Source organism: Melospiza melodia, chromosome 3 (assembly GCF_035770615.1).
Source record: "Melospiza melodia melodia isolate bMelMel2 chromosome 3, bMelMel2.pri, whole genome shotgun sequence".
NCBI classification, from domain to species: domain Eukaryota; kingdom Metazoa; phylum Chordata; class Aves; order Passeriformes; family Passerellidae; genus Melospiza; species Melospiza melodia.
The window spans coordinates 33,306,028-33,330,732 of NC_086196.1; the positions used below are offsets into that span (position 1 = coordinate 33,306,028).

The window sequence follows — 24,705 nt, forward strand, 5'->3', positions numbered from 1 at the left end:
TCTTTCTAAGATGTTCTCTCAAGGGTTATCATTTGTTGACTACTTAAACAGCTGCCTGTATTCAACATTTTAGCTTCTTTATTGATTTGTTTTCGGAGCTATTTTTTCTCTTGAAGGAGTCAAAGAAAAATCCCTGTTTCTGTTGGTATATTTTAGATAGTTCCAAGAGTAATACTGAAAGTGTTGAAACACTTTACATGAAAATAATCTTCATGTGGGAACTTTGCTTTAGGTTTTAGTGAAACCATAACCTCAGTTACGGTGTTTGTTAATTGCAGATTTGTTTTAGAAGTGAGGACCATAGATTAACATGTTGTTTTTTAATCTTCTCTTTTAATTTAGACTACTGAGCTGTAAATTGAAAGGAAAATAATTTCTGCTTGTGGAGGAAAAGAAAGGTGAATGACCTCAATGGAAGACTCCCAGGATCTAAGTGAACAGTCAGTAAGTATAAATGTTGCTAAATTGAATGGAATAAATTGAACTCTGTTCAACCAAGTTGTGTGAAAGGATTTTACTTTGGATTTGAAAATTGTAGTAAGATCTGGGGAAATCTTCTGAGTTCCTAGTTTTAAACCTTTTAGTTTGTACATTAAATGGTAAAAGTGGTTTTAATCTTTTTTTCCCTGTTGAAAGAAACAAGATCTTTGTTATGTAAAATTTTGCTGAACTACAATTGTTAGAGGGATATAATTAAGCTGCATTGGAAGAATAAAATGTTAGAAACGTTCACAGTGGTATGCCTTGTTCAAATAATTGCATTAAAATGTATGTCCATAGTGGTCTGTCAGTTTTTCCAAATCAAGGGTTACCAAAAACAGAAGCAAAATATTTCAAATGGTCAGACTGGCAGATGACATACACTAATTTTTTTCAGGATTCTCTTGGATTTCAAGGAGATTGTGAGAATTGGTAGTCTATCTCCCATCCCAAGTCAGAGACAGATTCTTCTTTTCACTGATAACATTTCTGGGAAAAATGGGGTGGACATTTTTTCTCCTTATCTTTCTTATTTTTCCTTGCCTTTAAGGATATCATCTTCAGATCTCCTCACCACCAGACTACAGTTCTGAAGGGACAGCAGGCTCTGAGCAAATTCAAAACTGTCTGGGCTTGCCATCCAATGTATTGGGCTTTACAGCATCTTAATTTTCTGCTGTTTCTTACTACTTAAATAGGGACACATTTTGCCAGTACCATGATCCCTACGATTCTCAGCTTGGACTTAGTGTACTAAAGATGAACAAAGGGATTTAGTATTTCTATTTCTGACATGCTGAAGGAGGCTATCCATGCAATAAACTTGAAAAGTCTGAATATATATATATATATATTTTTAGAGACTTTTATGGGTAACATAAGTGCAAACAAGTGGGAAGAATTGCAGTGTTTCTAAAATGTCAGTAATTTTCTTTAATAAGGAGTACTTTGCTCCTGGCTGGGTAGCTCCTATCTGAGACTTTATCTTGGACTAGAGTTTTATTACTGATTTTAAATGGTACAGGACTGGAAAGTCTTAACAGTGTCTTAAATCCCCATGGTGGCACTACCTGGGACAGCTGCACATATTTATGTATTTAAAGTGTTCCCAAGCAAAACTTTCGAGCCTGTAAAAGCTACATGGCTTCATAATTTAATAAAGTTTTATAAAGTTCATAAAAGATTAGGCAGAAGTTCATCTCTTGTAGTCTGTGAAACACTTTTTCTGTGGAGTATTCATGGTGTGGTTATTAGCAGGAGGTAGATGAGCCAGTTTAGCTTACTGAACAAACATCTTTCCATAGTAGTTAAAATGTTTTTGCAACACTGGATGCCTGATAAATACATATTTTAGAAGCAATTTTATGACCCCATCATAGTATAATCTCTGTAGTATTTCTCATAATTCCTACATGGTTTTATGCTACATGTGAAAATGATCTGCAGATTGCAAATTGAGGTGAAATCTATGCTGTGTTGCCTATGAAGGTGGTGTTTGCTGTCTTTATGCTAGTATCACAGAAAGTAAAGATTCCAGACAAGTTTATTCTTCTTACTCTTCACTAACAGTGTCAGAACTTGAAGGTAATGGGTGGGAGAGCCATTTCATCACTGCCTGTATCCAGGTGGGCGCTGAGACTAAAATGTCACCTAGAGCTTGGGCACTGTCTTGGGAATTGTGTGAGGCCTGTCTGCCTAGAGCAGGCACTAAGCCTTCATTTCCCAACTTCAAAAGCCATTTCACTGTTACATCATGGTTAAACTCCTCTCTTAGCCAATTTTCAAAAAAGAAAATAGCATTTCTGGCTTAGTTCCTTAAAAGCCACAGGGCATGTCTGTGGGCTAGAGATCTCAGGAAGCAGGAGGCTTTGGTGGTTTAAACTCTAAGGTATCAGATGGATCTGCTTGAAGTGCAGCTGTGCTGTTTTGTACTGGTTAATGCATTTTATACTGGTTAGCTCTGGGCAGTTTCTGCCCATCAGGCAGGATTTCTAATTCTTGATGTGTTCAGGGAGCACAAGTACTTCATGCCAGCCTCAAAATTTCTTTTGGGAGTTAAATGCATAATATTTAGATCATGAAAATTCATGGAGCATAAGGACCTAGCCTCTGTTGCATGTGTACTAGATTGTGTGAATAAGCATGAATGTGAGACCTGTGCTCAAACTTGTGCTGATGCCTTGGCTTCAAATAGTTTAGTGCTTGGTTACTTTAAAGACTGCCTTTCTCTGCAGCTGGGATGGGTTAGAAGGTATTTGCTTTTGCATGGTGTGTTTGATGGACAGTTGAGTTTTCTGTAGAGAAAGATTCCTTTATTGGATTAATTTCCCAGGGAATTCTGTTAAAGAATCTTTCATCCTTGGGTAAAGAAGCCAGGCACAGTTCCTTGGTATAGTGAACAAGAATAATTTTCAGGTTTTTATTTAAAGAAAGGAAATTATTCTAACTTTTGAGAGTAGATCATCATCCTGAAGCATGATATACTGTAGTGTAGCTTTTATTCTGACAGTCTTCAGTCTAAGTTTTAGATTACTATTATTATTTTAACTCAAAAAAATACACCAATAAGAAATGATTGGTTGTGTGATTCCTGTCCTGAAATTATATCAGTTAGGTGAAATTTATATGATCATACCTAAGAGCAATTTCACAGCATCCCTGTTGCCACATGAGAAATAAATTAATTCCCTTTTGTCTCAGTACAATGACTGCATGACCACATACTGCTTCAGGAATCTGTGCTACCCTGTTCTCAGAGCCTCTGAAGAGTTGTTTTTGACTGAATTGAGCAGCTGCTGTTTTCTGAGATGCCAGTTTGAGTAGATGTAATATATATATATACACACATATATATATATACATACACATTATGTCAGTAATTTATTTGTTTTTCCTATTTTTGACCAGAAGTCAGTCTACTTGTCTAATTGTTGTGCTGTAGAGCCTCTGTATTGGGAAACCTCTTGTGCCCCCTTTCCTCTGCCTTCCCCTTGTTGGCAGAGGTGGGGGAATCAAGTCTTAATCATGATCATTTAGCAAGAAGAAGAGTCAGAATCAGAATACAATTTATTATACTTTGGCTTTCCTGTCTCTACTCACAAGTGAATAGGTGAATGGCTCTATTTTGAAGACCAGCAGGAAAATGATGCAATCTACTATCTGATGCAGAGGTGAGCTGGGATCCATCAGGTGCAGTGGAGATCCAGTGGATCCTTGCGGCTGGCATGGAGCAGTCTGGGATGGGGCATATCATGCTACTGTACTTTCTAGGGTGGGTATGTGTCCAAAAAAGCTCATAACTCTCTTTTCCTTTCCAGTTCAGATGCAGAATATATTTGTACATCCGTGTGTGGAATTTTCTTTTAATTTATGGGAAGGCTCAATTCTGAGTGAAAAAGAGGAAAATAGTAAGACATGTATAGCATAGATAGAAGAAAATAACCAAATGATCCTTTTCATTTTCTGGTGTGAGGTTTGTCATCAGGTGCAGACTACAACGTACCAAGTGAAAGAATACTTTAAACAACGCCAATAGGTCTTACATGGACAGGTGGAGCTATGTTTAAGTTCTGTTTGTTTTGAAATGGAAGAGAAGGAAATTTTACAGATCTTGTATTCATGAAGAGTCTAGCAATAGAGAGACAAAAGTTTTTCCAGACTGGTCTTGGAGATGATAAATAAAACTATAATTTTTTAGCACCTAAATAGATCTCTGCCGTGCTTTGGTATAGCAGACAGACTTGGGATTTTGAGAACTACCAGTTTACATTCTTTATTTTGTCTCTTTTAGTCATCACTTTCTGTTCAGTTTGTATTAGTAGAAGAAGAACAATTTGGCTGCTAACTTGCTAGTTTAGGGTTTCAAAGGGCCTTATTAGAAACTGGTGTAATTTCATCCCCTGGTCCTTTTATATAACAGCCTGCTTATTTAGATTACTTCGTTTTAACCTAGAATTAAACAATAGATTGCAGTGCTGTAGGACAGGACACTAGCAGATGTGAAGCTAAACCCGAGTGAACAGGTTTTTATTTTTGTGACATTTGGACAATCATCCCCCTTGTGCCCTGGGTAAGTTATTTGTTTTTTATCAGATTGTACAGACTGTTATATCTGTTACTTGCATGTATGGCCCACTTGCAGATGGAGGATCCTTGGCAACCTTTTTTGGACAGGGTTTTTTCCCGTTTTTGTTTTGTTTTAATGTGTGAAGCTGTCAGATGTGATCCCTTTGCAGATCAGTTTTCAGCTGCAGCTACTTCTCTCTTGCATGAGCCCTGTACCTGCACCATTTAATCTTCCCCACATCTGGGGTGGGCAGCCTGCTAGCACTTTGGCTGGAGCTCATTGCAAAGAAATAAAAATTAGTTTTAACTCTTTACTTGAATTTTAAAATGCTTTGTTTCACTGTACTGCATTGCAGCAAAGCATGTTGTGGTTGCTATCTCTGTTATATCAGTATTAGTAGGACTTGGAATATTACAGGCAATTCATCTTCTCAGGTTAGTGATGTAGCTTGAAAGACTTATCTGGAAGTTACCTGGTCTAGCTGCTGGTCATGAAATGATGGCAGTATGCACAAATACTTCAGTTATGAAAGCAAGGAACATTTAAGATAGGGAAGTAAAAAAATTATGAATGTAGTAAGAAAAAAATAGTTTTCTTCATATGTGATTATTTGCTTTTAATTAAAATCAGTCATTGAAGAAAAATGCCATAACTTCAACTCAGCTGTAATAGAAAGTAGTAGAAAACCAGGCTGCTTTTTTGAAGGTTTATTTCAGAGTATTATTGAGAATTGCTTCGGTATTTTACTACCTCCATTCTACAGACACAGTAACTGGCACAGAGAGGCGGTGTGCCATAGAGGATCCAAAATTGTCACCCAGTTTGAATTACAGTAAATAAAGAATAAAATGTAATACCATAATTCCTTGTCTCTCATCTAATAGGTATTTGAGGTAGAAACATAAATGTTGTTCTGTCTCAGCTGTAAGACTTTTTACATATGACATAACAACTTCTATGAACACACACTTTTTTTTTGCTCTTTCCTTTGTGCTGCATCACCTCAGCATTCTGTTATTTCTGTACAAAAATCCACCACTGTTAAATTTGAAGGCACTTTTTTTCAAACTATGTAGTAGTTTTATATATATTTTATTTCTGTCATTTCCCAAATGGGACAGACCAAATGAGACAGCACTCAGAAGCAATTAATGCATTTTGACATGCAGAATAAACTGAGTAGACTTTTGTGTGGTGTGAATTGTGTATCATTGGAGAAATAGTTTGGCATGAAAGATACAAATGTTCACTGTGGACATGCATGTAATAGAAATATTCATTTTTTCTGAGTTGATTAATATTCTAATTTGACAGCACATTGCTTTAACAGCTAAGTAAGCAATCTCTTAAAAATGTATCCAAGAGAATTCTACAGAATAATATCCATGGCTTGTAAACTTGCAAGATGGGATGAGAAGAGGGGTTGGCACAGAAATGCTCCTATCATTGTCACTGTCATGTTTCCTCTGGTTCAGCTCTCTTCCTGTCTCCTGAAAGATGTTACTGTGCCAGTATCAGAGGTTTAAATGGAAAGACACTGTATGGGCTTTATTTAATAACAAGGAAAACCAATAAAAGAAAGTGTTCTGCTGTCACACACTGTCCTTGGACTGCTGACAAGGACTGACACATAGCTACTATATAGTTTGTTATGGATGGTATTTCTGGCTCCAGAGAGGCCCCAGACTAGAATTTTAGGGATAGAACTACTTGGGAAAATGGCCATTGCCATAAGCTACATGAACTTTGCTCAAGGTAGATGCCATCTTCTGCACAGGGTCTCCAGGGTTCCTGGAGCATGAAATTCTCTATTACTGGTGATGTAACAGCCCTGATGTGATATGGATAACAGAGGTGACTTCTATTGTATTGTAACAGATAACTCCACTAGAAAAAATAACAACAAAAATTTGCAGGTGGAAAAAAATTGTCAAGGCCTGAAAACAGGGCCAGCTAGACCTTCTTTGACTCTTCTACAAGGAGCTGTTCACCTAAAAAAAGGTTTGTATCTGTGCAGGCATACATGCATAATTTGGAACATGTGAGTCAGTCTAATAAAAGTATTATCTCTCTCTATAAATGATGCTTTTTTAGAATAAATCAGAATCTGACAGATACATTCCAAGTTCGGCAGACAAATTTTGCTTGTAGGATATGATACTTGTTCAAGCATTTAAAATACCACATTTATAAATACTATACTTCTAATTGATTTTAGTATTTAATTTTAACTTAAAATTACTCACAAAATTTCCAAAAGTGTCCACATTTGACATATTTGTGAATGCAAAATGGAAATACAAGTTTCATTAGCACAGAGATTGTACATCATCTTAGGCTTCTGATTTTGACAGTGTCCAGGTGAAGTTAACATGTTCAGAAATACTTTCTTCTTCAGTAAAAAGGGGTCAGGGTTTTGTAATGAAAGCAAAATATTCAACAAAATGACAGTAAATCAATCTTCTCTAGCTTTTTCATTTTGCAAGGCTAAATGCCCAGTGCCTTCATGCCTATTAAATAACTAAGTCTACATTTTCACATGAGAAGTATAGTTTACACTGAACATACATTAGGTTTCTACTCATTTGATTATTATAAAAAGTCCAGATGCAGCAGTGCGCTGAAGAATGTGTGGGACTATGGGGATGTGATTAAGCCCACTTAAATCAATGGGATTTTTCATGTGCTTTAAGTTAGGCATGTGCTTAAATACTTTTCTGGAAAAGACTTGGAAATACAGTACAAAATAAAGGCAATAATTTCAGAAATATTTTACTAGCAAATACATCTGAATGATTTGTGGCTGCAGCTAATATTTATTCAGCATCATGTAACAGTCATGGTTTCTTTCTTCTCCTTATAGTAGCTTTTATCGGAGCTCTACCTACATATCCAAGTGGTTGACTTGCAAATCAACTTGTATTAAAAAAGAGAAGAATGACAGGGAGAAATATGAAATAATTTTTAAATAATAAAATTATGCTAGGCAAAGAATCTAATTTCCTATTTTATAAAGTATGTCTTAAACATACTGGGCACATGCAGACCATTAAACCACACTCACATCCTTGTCCTCTCTTATATTTGGTTAAATCTTTAGCAATGTGAAGAAGATGTTAAAATCAAAGAAATGTTTTGGCTACAGTGAATGGAAATAGTTTTGCCATAATATAACTTAAGGCAGAATTTTTCCCAGAGGGTCCCATTGGAATAGCAATTTGAAACTCATGTTGTTTATTTATTTATTTATTTATTAGTTAAATAATTTATTTTAAGAATTGTTCATGCTCCTCCATGCTCTTGAAAGCAGCACCTAATGCTCTATGAGAATATTGTCATGGCAGCATCCTTTGCCTTGTGTCAGCCCTTGGACGTGAGCAGGGGTTGTGCTTTAGTCAAAGAGGTCACCAACCCAGCTATGAAGCAGCTTGCATCTGGGAGACCCAGAGGTTTGTGTTGGAGTGCTGCTCTTACAAAGGCAAGCTCTAGGGGAGAAACTAAGAAACCAGGTGTGTTTAAGGGAAGGCTTAGAACAAACCTCTTCTTAAATGTGGCAGCAAATCTGGTTTATCGTATCTCTCCCTTTCTTTTTCGTGTGTGTTAACAGCAGAGGAATGAATGTTAGCTGACCATGATTTTTTGATTATTTTTGGGTTTTTTTGTTTGGTTGTGGTACTGGAAGCAGTGACTAATAGGATTTCTGTCATGAAAAAGAGCATCTTTTGTAGCACAGGTCTTTATTGTTCCTGTTTTTGTGAAGCCTTACTTGGCTTTAAATTTTTAGTCTTTGGTCCTGGGCCACATGAAATTTTTCTTTATTTGATTCAGTCAAAGTCTACAAGAGAAGGAGCTAAAGAAAACATCACTTATTTCTGAAATGAAAAAGAATGTTTATCCTTTTTCAGTTAGCAATGCTGTTAAAAAAATTGTAACGGTTTTCAAGTTTCAGTTTGGCATGAAGTCACCTTCCCTGTGGAACTTCTTATGGCTTGCAGAGAAATGTGCTGGGCCACCACCTGACCTTTTGGGGATTCACACAGTAACAGCCCACAGCCTGGGAGCCTGGTGGTGCTGGACAGGGCAGTGTAGTTACTAAATTCCATCCAATAAAATGTCAAACCATGCTTGTAGTCCAAAGTCCAGTAATCTGTGCTTTAACTGTTTTCAGGGATCCTTTTTACTGACTCTGTGCAAATAGGATTTGTGCATTTACCTGCCCATATAGGATCAAGGGTGAGAAAGAACTTCTCACTAAATGGTGATCTTCACAGTTAGGAAAACCTCTTCTTATTCTTTTTTCCATTCATTCAAAGATTCTTATTCTGTAAAAATTCTTCCAGCAGCCTGTGCCTTGAATGCAGCATGTTGCTTTCCCAGCAGTTCAGGCCTTTGCTTGAGTGGAATGGGCTGTCACTTCCTCTCCTCCTTTTGGATTTGTTTTCTTTCAGTTGTGAAATTAACTTGATAGTATGACAATTTTTGAAACAGTGAAATTAAAATAATTCCATAATGAAATGTGTGAAGTATTTCTATCATCCAGTGGGTTTTACCATCAGAGGGAGCAGTGTTTTCTGTAGTTAATGGTTAGTTATATTGGTATTCTCTGTTTTGCACCAACCACTATTAACTGCATTTATGTAAACAGCCTGACCCTGACAGGCCCTGATGCTTTAGGGGCACCTGAGCTTCCCTTGCTTTCCCTTGCTTGCCCTGGTTGCCATGGACCATTCCAGGAGGCTTTTAATTTTGTGAACCAGATTCACTCAGCCTTCACTGCACTGGACACAGGAGCCTCTGTTCTCAGGGAAATGCAGCACACAGGAAGAGTGAATGCTGTGCACAGTCAGTCAGATGCTGCATACAGGGGTACAAGTGTTCAGGACCTTGAATCCAGCTGCAGTTTCCCTTCACATGCATTTAATCAGTTTCTAATACACACCCTGGGCTACTGGTTATCAGCTTTCATTATCTATCTACTTACTATCTATCTATCTATCTATCTATCTATCTATCTATCTATCTATCTATCTATCTATCTATCTATCTATCTATCTATCCATCCATTCATCCATCCATCCATCCATCCATCCCTCCATCTTTCTGTATGTACTTTTTCTTGCATGTAGCAATAGTGGTTGAGATAGTGCTGGAGCTTTGGTGGGCTATGGACATGCAGATATCCTGCTGTTTATCCTGTGGTCTAAGTGCTTTTCTACCATGTTCTCAAATTCATTGCCCAGGTTAACAGCTTTGATAATGAGTTTTAGTGGGTTTTTACTGCATCAGTGTAAAACTGATGATTAACTTGTAGCCTCTGTAGTGTAGCACCTGCATCTAGAAGTTTCATAAAAATAAAACTAATTTTATCCCCTTATCCCATAGCTTTGAGGGTGCAAGAGTGAGTTTGTAATTTCAAATTGAATGCTTATTAGTAACTGTAGTAAATGATAATTTAAACCATTCTCCTTGGGACATCACAAGTGAAAATTATAGGCTTTCAAGAAGCTGATTCCATATTGCATTTCATGCATAACTTGCTTTTAAGTCAAGGAATCCAGAGTTTAATTAATTGAAGGAAAAGTATACATTTTCCTTGCAAGATAATAGATTTAATCTGAAGATAACTGCAAATTGAAAGTAGAAGTAGAGGAAATAGTCCTTGTAGGATCAAGGGCAGTTATGTGATGCACCATTGGCTGATTGTTCATAAACCCTTCAGTTCTTTCTTCTTAGTACTAGGGTTCAACGATACTCAATTTTGATAAAAGCAAACACATGAAGACTTAACATTGACCTGAACTTCCCAGATTGAAATAATACCTAATTTTAAATTTAGCAGGGTAGAATTAGCTAGCATTTTGAGAACTTTATACTGAACTATTTACTGAAAATCTCTCAGTTCATGTAATTAAACTCTATTTTAAAACATGTCTATGGAAGCAGATGTATTGCAAAAACACTTCATCTGCTTTTCTGATGCTGCTGGATATCTTCTGTTTTAGACATTAACCATATAAAGAGTTCTGTTGAAAGTCCTGGTGTTGAGCTGTGATAAATAAAACTGAATAATTGCTTAACAAGACATCCTATCAAATATAATAAATTTGAAGAAGTGACTTGTTTCCAGTTGATAGTCTATAGATCTGCTTTATATTTTTGTCTAAATACCTTTGTATTGATGAAAGAAGACTTAGAATATAGGCATTTGGAAAATTTTGTAGCAATGCAGCTGTACTCAACCAGTTACATCTACAAAAATTGAATGCAAATCTAGAGCCTGATTCCAACGTAGTTATGCAGCTGTAAAATTTGCCTATTGTTGAAAGCCCATCAGTAGGGTGTCAAGCAGAGCTGCCATCCAAAAAGCTTATGTCAGCAATTCAAAAGAGTAGGAGAAAAAAAGTATGTTTAGATTGTGCTAATTACTGCTTTCATGTTCTGTGGTGTATGGGAAATTATGTATTTTTTCAGACAAGGAAATCTTGATGTGGTCAACATGCTCAAATATATAATAATAAAGCCCAGACTATAATGGTCAGGAAACTTGTACTACATGCTCCTTAATGGATGAATGAATTTCTCATGCCTACCATGCAGGTCAAAAAGCCCCCAGTAAAATTTTATGTCTACATTGAGTTCCATTTGTAACTGGTCTTGCAATAATATTCAGTCATTACTGCAGATATGACCTGATTGTGGATCTGCAAATCAAGCTGCAAAATTCAGCATGCTTACCTGTAAGAGTGTGGAGCTGAGAAATAAATGTAATTATCCCAAGGGCAGTGCTGTATTCCTTGCTGTCTGGTTTCACCTAACATGATGTGCACTGAAGAGAAAAGATGCCAGATGGCTGGGAAAGAGCTGCAGCCCAGCTTCTTTAAAATCACCAGTTACAGAAATCCATCTGGCATATGCCAAGAGCAGGAGCTGACCAACTTGCTGTCCTGTGATTTCCAGCAGTCTCAAGGGATGTTCTTGAGGTATTGAGTCAATATGTGATGCAGTGCCCAACCAGGAGCACTGGAGCATTTCAAAACATCTGAAATTTTCAGCTGAATGCTTCACAGTCCTCAGAAATTATACTTGCTCAAAACATGGTTTCAGAAAAAGATAAGAAAAAATATCAACATCTGTAATACTTACCTCAGTTCTCTTGGAAAATTTACATTTTCACAGAGGAAATCATCAGTGGAGAGTATACATAGGAATGCATGGGTTATGGGTGATTATCCTGCAAATTTTCAGCGCTGAAAGAAAGCAAAAGATGGAAAATAGCATCCATGGGGAAAAAGATAACCAACTGTGTAAATGATGAGTGTGAGGATACTTTGACCAAATATATACAGTAATGTAGAAAAGTAAAATGCAGCCATGCTGCCTGCTGGGGTGAATAATACAGACAGGGCTCCTTGGATATTGGTTTCACTAAGCCACTGTGTTTGCTCTTCATTTTTTATACTCTTCAGTGCTTCTGCTGTAGCAAAACATCAAAGTGCCATGACTGAGGAATACTTGAAAAATGGAATATATGTCATCTAGGAGAGGCCATTGGAACACTGTCTCATGTTTGGAGCTAACTTTGTTCCTAGTATTCCCTTATCCTTTACTAGTAGTTGCTGGGAGACAATGGGAGAATAAGTCCCTGCTATTCTGCTGCTGCTCAGTGGTAGCTTTTGAGCTTAATCTTAACAAAAAATGTATCGCAGACAATCAGACCATTATAAAAATCTTGAAGCTCATTAGAGGCACAAATCTATTAATATATGCTGAGAAAATATCCAGCTGCTTAATCTTTATTTTAGGGTTTTTTGTTTGTTTGTTTGTTTGTTTGTTTGTTTTCATATCTTTCCTTGTGTCTTTCTCAGGGGAGCATAAACAGTTACCCTTGTAATTTGGGGTCAGAAAATGATCTTCAACAGATGCCACAGTGCAAAGCAGGAAGGGAAAGTTTCTTTGTACATTTGTGTAAAGAAAGGTGTTTTATGTGGTGATAAAGACCTCTGCAGTAATCTTTTCTTTTACAAATACTACTACAGACATGAGGCCTTGTATTTGGCTACATAGAGAGTTTACTGTCATGTGAAGACCAAAAAAGTTCCTGCCATTTTCTTCCACTTCTTGGTCTACAGTAAGCTTTGTCCATCTGGGGAAAGGACTGCTCTGTCTTTTCATTTATAAGTGTTAGTAATGTCACCTGGTAAGTTTGCATGTATGATTTTTCTGCTTTTCCAGAAGAAAATGCTTCCATTCAAATTAGAGGAGCCCAATGAGTGATTTACCCAATTCCAGACTAAGGTATGCTTGTGAATTTGAATACATGAACTCCAGTGGAACTTGGCTTTATTCCCAGGGCTTCCCATTTAACATCATATGGTACATGCTGTGAAGGTATAATGCCCTGTAAGTCAGAGACTTAATGATGTCAGATTAAAGGGGAAAAGGGAGAAAAGATCCATCTTAGAAATTAACAGAGGCTGTAGCTGCCTTCCACATGAAAAGCAAATGATGGGATAAATAATTCTTGCATTCCTGGAACAGACTGGGCTATTCTGCATTAATAAAAAGTGAATACAAAAAGTGCAGTAATGGTGTAGATGGTGTAGATGTCATGTGGGCTTGCAACCATCCTTCAACTTTTTTCTGCTTTTTGTACTTCTCTTAGCTGCCTGAAGAAAGCTACTAATGCACACTATTCTATTGACAGTATTTACTAGAGCACAGGAGATTACTGCTGTGCTTTCTCCGCTCAGTAACCCACACAAGGGATAGCGTGTAGCAAAGAAGACGAGCCTTTTTGGTGCTGACAAGTGGAAATCATTGTGGCACAATTAGCATTAAAGGGTTCTGGTTTACGTGGTATAATAAGAAAGCATGGAAAATATGTGTATGCTCTACCCAACCATCTTTCTATCCCTATCTACCTCCGTACCATATAAAGAAACACACTTTTCACACTTGCTGTCAATGTAAATATTTTGATGTATAAAATTTAGCAGAGATGGTTTGAAGATAGTTTTTTATTAATTGGTTTTAACATCTGTTACATCTCCAACAAAAAAGTTACTGTTTAAATACTGAAGTATGTTAATATTTTAAATACTGAATTTTGATAAGCCAGTAAGCATCTGCTAACTCAGTAGAAAATTCTTGACTATCAAAATAACAGTAAAGAAAGAAACAGAATACATGGTAACCAAAGCAAGCCCTACAGATCCCTCACTGTATTATGCAGTGGAACTAGCAAGTATGTGCACTTTTTGTGCCAGTGTTTTGTAGATCATAATGGAAATATTTGTCATTTGAGCAAACTCAACCTAAGGATGAGAGAAAAAATGGCGAATATTTTGAAATGTAATCAAGCTTTTTTTCACTGCAATAGCATGTGTGCCTAGCATGTTTCTGTAAATTCTAGCTAGTAAGAGAAATAATTGGTGCAAAGAATGAGTTGAAGAGAATCATGAAGAAAAGCAAAAATCCAACCCAGAGTATTTGTAATTAGTATGGCTGTAGGATGTGATGGGCTTTGAGCACCACAGAAGGAAACAACCTCAGAGAAGCTGCTATACTATAGTCTTCATATTCAGAGAAGAGGAACTTCTGCATCCTTATTTGCCATACTAAAAGCACACAGTAAAGAAGATGCTGCATGATTGCATGGGTTTGTGGCTGGATATGTGATCCTTTAGAGATCCTTCAGTGATTGTGACATGATGATAAGTAATGCCTTTGGAAACTCTAAGTCAGACTGGGGTAGCAATGCATTAATTGGTACACAGACTTTTCAGCCCTCTGCTGTTTCTGTCCTACCTGCTTGTCATGTTGCTGTGACTTGAAGAGAACCTTGCTTCTCTCTCTGAAGTACATCTGCAGCCCTGCTATTCTGCTCAGGTTATGCACACCTTTCCATTATGCAGGGCTGGGCTGGCCATCAGGATCTCAGTTCATGAAGGCTGCCCATTCAAAAAATGTTCTGTTGGTTTAGTTGCATTATGTTATGATTTGGTGAGTGTAACTAAGAAATAATATCTCATTACCATGGCTTTCAATCTTTCAAGATTGATTTGAATAAGTATGCTTAATAACACTGCAACTGAATTGTACAAAGCTCTCTGCGTTTTAATAGATGGACTGATTGCAAAAACACGTTAGTAATATTGTGAGAGTTTGTGTAGCTTCTGGTTTGTGAAATACAAAGTTTAGAGTATCCAATACTTAATAAAATTTCTGCTGCTTTTCAATGTTACTAAAAATTTCCAAGGCATGAAACTACAGCATCTATTAAAATTATATTTCTCTTGCTTTGAAGGAGATTCTTTATCTCTTTGATCAAAGCTCTTGTAGGCAGCAGCATATTTTTGAACTTTGTGGCTCTTAGTGTAAAGTTTTGAATGGATCTGCTGTTACATACTTTTATTCAGCTTTAAATTATTTTTTAGTCATAGAAAGTCAGTGTGAACTAGGTGAAAAAGTTATTCTTTTTTAGCAAAAGAGTTATTTGAAACTAAATGAGGGGTCTGGTATTCCCATATATAGGCATAATTACCATTCTAAGACTTGGGTTTCCCCAGTACAGACCACAGGGTTTTCCTGCTGGTTTATAATCACATTCAGATATGACAGCATATCTAAACTTGGAATTTTCCAGACCTTGCCAGTGGCTCTTAATCCATCTAGCCCCTTGTGTGTCCCTGGTCAGCTTCCCACTTTGCCTGGAGCAACTGCTGAGCCACTTCACTTGCTGGTGGCCACCTTGTTTTGCAGCTTTGGGTTTCTCAGACAGCAGGATTGAAAGGAAGGGAAAATGCAAAGTTTTTGCTCTGTACTGCTGCTAGTGAAAAAGGAAAGTGGTTCTTGACATCTTCCCTGTTGCTTGATCAACACATCCGGACTTGTCTCCTTCCTTGCCTCCCTGTTTGTGCTGGCTCTAACCAGTAGGTTCACTCCGTGTGACAAACAGCTCTTTGGCCACCAGCTGTTTATCCCCTTTTTATCAATATGCCCAAAGATGTCCATCTGCTGGAAAATTAAACAATATGAACAAAAGGGGCTCTGCATCTTTCCCAGCACTTTTCTGCAGTGGATTAGGTATGTGAAGATACCAAATGGGTGCTGGGATCTGATTATACTCAGGTCTCCTTTTGTCCATGCTGCATTTTACAGAGCATTAAAGTATGCTGAGCAGTATGCCCAGCTGTTCTGCTTTAAGCAGCGCATCATATCTTAAAAAATGTAAAGGTACATAAATGAAAGCTTATGCTCTGGAGCTAAGTTCCCAGTTACTTTTGCTCATGCATTTTATGTCTGTTATACCCATTTCCTATGGTACTATGGATCTGATTCAGAAAAGCATATAAGCATGTGCTTAATTAAGTGCTTTCCTGAATAGGTATGCTTTCCTGAATTGGAGCCCATGAGTAACTGGCATGTGGGCTGTAATCTCCCACCTGGGACATTCTGGGGGTGGATATTAGAAGACAAACCAGGTTTTTTTCTACTTTTCCTGCTTTCTGGAAGTCTCCTCCTCCTCTAGATGATTTCAGATCCTGATAAAGTGCATTCATCTGTGAGCTGAATCAGGCTTTATATTTATGGTATTCATCATTTAAATCCCTTTGTTTTGCATAAATACAGGTTGTAATTGATAGAAAGTATATTTGCATTTCATGCTAGAAAGCTAGATGCCATGGATATTCTTAAAAGAAATTAAAGAAAGCTTTATTCTCAATTTGGAAATCACTTTCATAGCCTTAGTTTTGGTATTTAGTACAGCTTAGGGTTTTTTTTACAGCAAAATTAATTTAGTTATTTTGAAGATCATGTGATTGACTGCCCAAAGTGTGTTCTTTGGCACGGGTCCAGATTCTTGTTCTCTTTTGGAAGTGTTACAGCTGCAATAAATTTGATTTCACCCTTGATAATTTCTATAATGTGCAGTAATAATGTATTGCTGATTTAGTGTTGTTGCCTTTCTACTCAGGAAAAAAAAAGGTCACAAATCACAAAATTGCAAATGTTATTATATTTACCACTCTTAAGTAATTATATATACATGAAATTCAAATATGCTTCAAGATTTGTTTGGTGTCTAGTTTTGGGAGGTTATTCAAATAACATAAACTCGGCAGTTTGTATGTTACTTGTCACTTCTGAGAATTCTGGTGGGTTCCACTGTTTCCTTTGAGGTCTCTGTTGAGTATTTAATGGGAAAAATGCAAAATAATCAAGAAGATTTGCCTCTATATTCACGGAACACATAATATTCTTTATACTTGGCAATGTAATAGAATATTACAAAGTACATATATCCAAAAGGATCTTTAGATGAGTGGAAAAAAAGTTGACTTTTTATTTTGGTAAGTTGTTTACATTTTTGTTTTTGGTAAAGCTGTTCTGTAGTCTTGGTGAGGTTATGCTCATTTCATAGTTGCAAAATTTCTTCCAAACTGCCTTTCTGTTGCATAGTTTACAATCTATTGCATTGCTTACTCAGACACATCTTAACATTGTAAGGTTTGTTGTTTTTTTTTTTTTTTGTCATGGAAAAATGTTTAATACTCTATAAACTTTGTTAAAGAGGTTGTCTTAGAAGGGAAACGTAGCGTGGGAGCAGAGGGGAAGACTACAAAAACTCTGAGTGACCAAACCACCCCTCTCAGGTCCCCGTGTTCTCTGTGGTAATGTGGGACTTTCTCCATGAAGGCTGGTAGCACCTCTGTGTTAATCTCATTAAACACATTTTTTGTCAGGTAAGATGGATTATGTGCTTCCCCTGGTCAGCAGTTGTTAATGAGTGTGTTTGGACACTGCTGTGCAGCCCTCTGGAGCACAGGCTGTTCAAGGGCTTGGCGCTGTCACTGGTCCTCCTGCCATGCCCATCTGCCACCCCTGTGTGGTCATGGAACCTTTTTTGGCATATTTAAACCTGTCCTCTGCTAGAGACCCCTGTTTGTAGCTCATGTACCTGGTAGCAAAGAAAGGCCTTTGGACTTCTCCCTTTTCATGGTATTTATACCTGCTGCCTGTTTTACAGCTTTTTAAGAGGAGGTATCAGTAGAGAAGATGGTTTCCTTATTCAACCTTTAGGGCATGAGGTGCTGTGGTCACACTGCAGCAGTAGCCTCATTTTTGTAACCCTTGAGGGGCAAGAGCTATTTAGTATGAAGAGGATCATGAGACATTATAAGTCAACATAACCAGGAAAAATAATGATTTCCTCTCAGGAAGAAATTTATTACAAGACAACACCTCTGTGGCTTCTGTTTCACCTTTTTTTTTTTTTATTTTTTTTATTTCCCTCTTCTGTAAGTAGAAAAATAAGGCAAAAGGCACTAAACAACCTTTCAAGGGCATCTTTCCTCAGCTGCCCATTCAACCCGACAGGTTTTGCGAAACCAGAACTTTCCTTTGCTTCATTAGCTGCAAAGGAAGGTCCTTCTTTCCTTTGTTGTTCAGAGCACATTTTAAATAATTTAATAAGCACAAGTGATTAAGGCATTAAGAATTAAAGTAGCTTCAGAATGAGACTGTGGTAATGGAGAAGCATTGCCTAACTTCCCAGCTGAGCAGAAAATGGGAAAAAGCCTTACCTATTCATCTAACTCCTGTAAGAGGGGCAAGGGATTAATGGAAAGAACCTGACTCAAAACCACATTTTTAGAAAAGATAATTCATAACAATGCTTCTTGAGTTAAATTTTCATGCTCACTCCTCTGTGAGTTCATCCTTAGAAAGCAGGGCATATTTTTGGCAGCATATATTTTACTAGAAAATGCTAAAATAAAAATATCAGTCCTTTTTCAAGATTTGGGTCATCAGTGTCACCCTAACATATTTTCAACTCTTCATTAATAATTAAGTTTTCTGAGTCTTCACAGAACATTTCTAAATAAGTAATAGAAAGACTGTTAATGAAAATGCTGGTTTTTCTATTAGATAGATGCAAGAAAAAACTACTCTGAGGGGAAAATATTTACACCAAAATGTAAATTAATAATTGTTTCACTTTGTATCCAGTGGATACAGAGCAGTGTTCTCTCTGTAACACTGAATGTCAAAACCAACATCTACTAATTTCTTGGTCTGCTGCTGAATTGAGGTAATATGAACAATTCTGTGAAGATATAATTTGTATTAAAATAATTTCATTTATTTGCAGAATTGCTAAACTTCAGGAAAGTAATTCAAAGAAGAATTGGTATGAAGGCAATTCTATTCATCTATTTTTAGTCGTGGTCCCATAACTATAAATAGTATGAAATATAATTATTCCCAGGGAGACAAAATCAAAAGGAATCATTATCAATACCATAGGAGATGGAAAACTCCAGAGAGGTGAAATAAGCTTTCCTTTTTTAAATGGGGCTTTGAGAGACTGAGCAGAATTACAGAAGCAAGTGCATCCCCGTCCTTTCCAGTCTTTTTGCTCTTCCTCTTCCACCTCTGTTCCTTCTAATTTGTGACTCTGGCAGTGGAAAAGAGTTAAATATCTCATTTCAGTGACAGCATTGTCTCAGTGGTGAGCACTGCTCTCTTGCCTCAAACGGCCGGGGGGAGGTCCTGTGGAGGTGGGGTTGGAACCAGGTGTTCTCTAAGGTCCCTTCCAACCCAAACCATTCTAATAATTCTGTGATTATAAAGGGAATAAGGGCAGGGACGCCTAACAAACCCAAATCTTTCCCAGTAAATCAGCCTGAAGTACCAAGCATCAACTGCTGTTGTCCTTGTCTGACTGGTCCAAGAAATCACTCAGGTGTGTTGTCTAAAATGTGGCATCTCTCTTCCTTTGAATTTTTCTGTTATCAGTAGGGAGGAGTATAAAATGGTTTCTGTGCAAGAGACAGTAATAATTGCAATTACTGATTTGAAGGCAGGTGGCTGTGGGGTCTGTAGTTCTTCTCCCTGGGTCTTTGCATGCTTTTTGCTTGTGTTCAGTTGCAGTCATTCCTTGCTGGAGAAATGGCTTTTCCATCAGAAAAATACAAGTAGACATAGAATCAAGAGTGAATGAGGTATGTAAGGGAGAAAACAAATTCAGCTCTGCTCCACCTTAGTTTAGTGACCAGAGTGTAACTTCTGAGACACCATTATACTAGTGATGTCCACCCATTTTGATCTACAATAACATAGATTAGTAGTTACTGCTTTCTTAAAAAACTAGTACAGAGTTCTAGAGATGGTGGGCAAAAGAGATCATTAATTCATGCAGGCTTGAATAAATGGGATAAATGCACTTTCCCCTAACTTAACAGCAGTTAGGTTGGTGTTTAGGTATCATCATCTTTAAAACTCCATGATAAGACCTCAAAATATTTTCTTAGTTTAGTGTAAGGTTACCAGAGGGAGCACTTGATAATTCTTCAAGAAAATAGGATGACATAGCCCTGAGCATGCAACTATACATCACATTTTCATTTATTTTTCCTACTGTGCCAGAGGAAAACCAGGTGTGTAATCTGGTGAGTACAAAAGCACGTTGCCAAAGGCTTCTTCAAGAAAGAGAAGAATGAATATAATTTTGTCTGCTCACTACTACATTATCTTAACAGCACAATAAGATATAGAAAATCACTTCTCTGTGTGTTACCTGTATTCAACTGCTCTGTAACAGGTTAATTTTTTTTTTTTTTTTGTCTAGGTTTGGTGTCAATCCAGAATATCAGTTTTGTTTTGCCTTTATTTTTTCTCCTTTGCAATGACACTTTTTTAGAGAAGTTACCTCTCGAAAGAACTGGGCATGCCTGCACCAAGCAGTGGTACAAAGCAGGAGTACACAGCGGTGCCTGGGATAGTTAAAAGGCTGGCAGCAACGTGCTGAGCCCTGCCTGTTGAGATGTGTGGAAAGGTAGATAGAGTGTGAAACTGGACACATGAAGAAGCAGCTTTAACTGCTTTAACAACTCTAATTGTGGTGAAAATCCCAGAAATGGAATGTTATGTTTTTTCCATAAAACTACTAATAACTACTAGTAAAAGTTTCAATAAAATTATTGAAACCAGAAGAACAACTAAGTGGGATTTTTTCCCCTCTCATTTTTCAGAGGAATAAAGCCATGGAATTTCAGAAACAAGGACATATCTGCCTCCCCCCCCCCCCCCCTTTTTTTTTTTTTTTGTGGTTAGTGTTTTCAGCAGAGAAGTTGTAAATTTGATAAAGAGATACATATTATCATATTATATGTATTATAATGCTTAACATTTGACAATTTTTGATGGTGAGATGTTAAATGAAAATGTAAGTGAAACCAGTCCTTCAGAATAACTAAAATGTAGCTATAGGAAAAGAAGATGCTACAACATGGAGCGGAAACATGGAACTGACAAAATTAAACAGCGATTTTCTGTATTTCCCATTTTAGGTAGTAGTTTGTTGCTGAGAATCTAGTCTAAAGGTGTTAAAGGACTGATACATTAATTTTGCAAATGCTAAGAAAAGGTTAGAACAGATTTGTAGAACACAGGTTTGTTTCTGCAATATTTGAAAAAAAACATTCTGTATGAATGCTTTAAAAATTCATACAGATATTTTATGATTTAGAACATCATATATATATATATATATATATGCATAAAAGCAGTTTCCAAAGCTGCTTTGTAGTACTGTAATTTCCCTTTTACTTTTTTTTTATAAGGAGGAACAGTTGTATGTTTTCCATAATTTTGATAAGGAACAAAATAGAATCTATGATATTTGCAAGAATACTGAAGATGTACCGTTCCATGATGCTTCATGGAGCTAAACCAAGAGAGTTTTATCAGTTTTTCAATTTAAGACATTTCTGGCTTTATGCAGAATAAGAGATTCAACATCAAGAAGAATAACACCTATTAAGTAGATGTTAACACTTTAGATGTTGACACGTACTACTCCACTCACTACCTGTCTCACTTTTGCATAAAAGCCGTAAGAAAGCTCCAAAGGAGGGCAATGAGGATGGTGAAGGGCCTTGAGGGGAAGCTGTATGAGGAGTGGCTGAGGTCACTTGGTCTGTTCAGCCTGGAGGAGACTGAGGGGAGACCTCAGTGCAGTTACAGCTTCCTTGTGAGGGGAAGAGGAGGGCTGGAACTGATCTCTCCTCTGGTGCCCAGTGACAGGGCCCAAGGGAACGGCCTGAAGTTGTGTCAGGGAAGATTTAGGTTGGAAATTAGCAGGAGGTTCTTCTCCCAGAAGGTGCTTGGGCACTGGAACAGGCTCCCCAGGGAAGTGGTCACAGCACCAGCCTGACAGAGTTCGAGAAGCACTTGGGCAATGTTCTGAGGCACATGGTGTCACACTTGGTGTGGTTCTGTGCATGGCCAGGAGTTTAACTCAATAATCCTTGGTGCTGTTCCCCAACTCTACCTATGACCTCATGGGGCATAGGATATTAAGGCCCTTGGGAGATATATCTGCATATGTGTCCATCTGTGAGGTTTTCTCATTCCTCTGGGACATGAGAATTGAATATCCTTCATGATAAATTTTTTGCTGCATATCAGTCAGACTGAAAGCTTAAATATGTTCATATCTATTGTAAACTGTCTCTTTACTTTTCTATTGGAATACACTATCCCAGCATTAAAAAAAAAAAAAAAAAGCCAATCTTCCCTAGGCACCTTACTGGGCCAGGTGGGTTATAGATAAGAAGTCAAGCCACAAAGTAGTGGATCAGTGATTTAACTGGTAATTATGAGGTTAACAATCAGGCCCATTTCACCTGACCAGGTAGATGATTACAGTATGCTGACTGCCTTGGTCTTTCTACCTCTGTGGATAGCAGATGGAGCCCAAAATTAATTAGGACTCAAGATTCTACTTAATTATGAAAATCTGGAATGGATATTCTAGATTTAACTCTTGGTTACAGTTCTGGTAACAACAAGCAGACTGTTCAGTAAGATTGTCTGGAGATCAAAACAGCTGCCAGATCTCTCACCAGTGAGTGAGTACTACCTTATTCCTTATTCCCAATAAGAAACAGGAGCAGTGATGGTGTATCTGCTGAGGGCTTTGTTAACAGCAGTCCTGTGGCAGAGTTCAGATGGTTTGAATGGTTCAGGGGCACCCAAGGGAAGTACAGCTTCTGCATTCAAAGTGTTTTGGTTGGTTTCATATCAGAACCAAAATATTTCAGTTCTGTGGGATTAGTTGCACCTTTATTTTGGAGCACTCTGGTGTGAACAGAATACTACTTCAAGTGGGGACTGTGACTGCGCCTTCTCTGTGCCCTATTCTCTTTGTCTGATATATTCAAAAATTGTTTGGTGATCATGAACTTAAACATATGTGGTGCTTTTCGTGTACTAAATTGTGTTTTGGTGGAGTAGCAATATGTAGCAGATCAAGAGCAGGCTGCTGGTCGTATCTTAGGAAAGTGCAGTTGCCTAAAAGTAGCACTGCTGGCCCAAAAATGCACATATTGGAGTGGTGCATCCCAGTAATTCAGCTTCATGCTTCTTCATTTTTCCTTACACTAAGACTTTCTAAAAAGTTCTGTGAGGTTTTCTGGAATGTAAACTGTCACTTTGACATATGGGACACCAGAGAAATAATAAAGAGAACACTTTTCCACTGTTTTGAAGCTGCATTTGGTGTCACTACTTGCTCTTTGTTTTGTTTGCTCTGTGGTTTATGAAACACCTTCATTATCAGGCCTGTTCTGATTGTGCTGATTCACTAGCAGCTGCTATTCCATCAGATTATTTTAAATTTTTTTAGTTAATTATCAAGATAAAAACTGCAAGCATTAAGAAAAAGGTAGTGGGAAGTTGGATACAGCCAGGTTCATATTCCTCTGCTATCAGTAACAACTCTTGTTTTTGATCGTCTGTTTGCTGCAGTTCTTGAGACACTGAATTTGCAAATCTAGAGTAATTTTCTACTAAACTATCTGAAATAGATTTATTTACTGCTCAGCTGCTTTGTGATACAAGGGAGCACAAGGGCTTACAATACTGATATATAGGATCCTCACAAATACTGAGGTTAGAGTTCCTTTGAACAAACTTGGAGCTGACCTTCTTATACTTCCTCCTGCCACACAGAGACATCCACAGACCTTTTATTATACTTGGAAGTGCCTGTCTCACCTCATGTGAATTACATTTCATGCTGTGCGCTTTGCTTATGAAAATTGCTATAAATCTGTCACATAATGTAGCTTTTCAGGTTAGGACTAAACCCTTATAAATCTGTGTCATCAGCAGCATCCTTTAAAAGATGGCAGAAATGGTGACATCTGGGAGCCAATTCATCATTTAATTAAATTATCCTGTAATGAAATCTGCCTTAATGAGATTAATTTTAATTATTAATCGGGAGCTGACATGGACACAAGGCACCATAAATAATAAATGGGAGCTGTGTCTGGTCTGTTTCTAAGAAAAGACCTACTTTAGAAGAGCAGTGCTTTTAATGAAGCTGTTATGGGGGGTTTTTGTGCTATCATAATGTTTATTTTGTTGAGTTTGATTTCTGTTTCAAATTTTAAGGCAGAATATTAGTCCTCTTTCTGTTGAGTTACTGTTCTTTTAATATTTCATTTGATTCAATCCTTATATAACCAGCCACCTTCATTCTTCAAGAAATAAACTCTTATTTCTGTACCTAATTTTCATAAGTATATTTTAGAGGTAGGCAGGGTGGGTTTATTTTATTGAGGCTTTGTGTGAGGCTTTGGACTAGTCTGTTCTGTCACACCTATGTTTATTCATGTGCTCATGTATGCAACTTCTCCCACCTTCTTGTCCATCTTCTTGTGGACTACATTTGTGTTTGTATTATGAATGCTGTTTATAAGGACTTCTGTGCTTGGCCATACCAGAATTTTATCAAGGAAGTATGGATGGAGTAGGAGAAATGGTCTTTAAGGGTACCAGCCAGAAATACTCCACAAGTCCTGCATGAGGAGTGACCCTTTTACTTTTACTTTTATCTCCATTACAGAACACCCCTGTGCACTCACTTGCCAATTGCAAACTGGTTCCACAAGTCCCGAGCTGATTATTTGCTGCTCATGGAGTGTTTTCTTCTTTGGTCTCCTGGGCTAGGCTCACCTGCCATCTGTATTTGTTTTGAAGGAACTGCCATTTGTTTTAGTTCCAGCATTTCATGAGTATTTGGTTTCCCTTCATTGTCTCTTGTTGAAAAATCATTTTGCTTCAGAAAGAATCAAAAGACCAAA

General features: G+C 37.4%; 1 protein-coding gene across 11 annotated transcripts in view; it reads left to right on the forward strand.

Annotated features, from left to right (window-relative positions):
- EYA4 (EYA transcriptional coactivator and phosphatase 4) overlaps positions 1-24,705 on the forward strand; it is a 140,678-nt gene that overhangs the window by 17,489 nt on the left and 98,484 nt on the right. For 10 of the 11 annotated variants that reach the window (XM_063151211.1, XM_063151215.1, XM_063151214.1 and 7 more), the window contains exon 2: positions 343-444. In XM_063151211.1, the coding sequence (XP_063007281.1) occupies positions 403-444 (42 nt within the window). In that variant the 5' untranslated portion in view covers positions 343-402. Of the gene's footprint in view, positions 1-342; positions 445-12,778; positions 12,842-24,705 lie in introns of all 11 variants that reach the window. The other variant, XM_063151218.1, reaches the window with a different exon arrangement.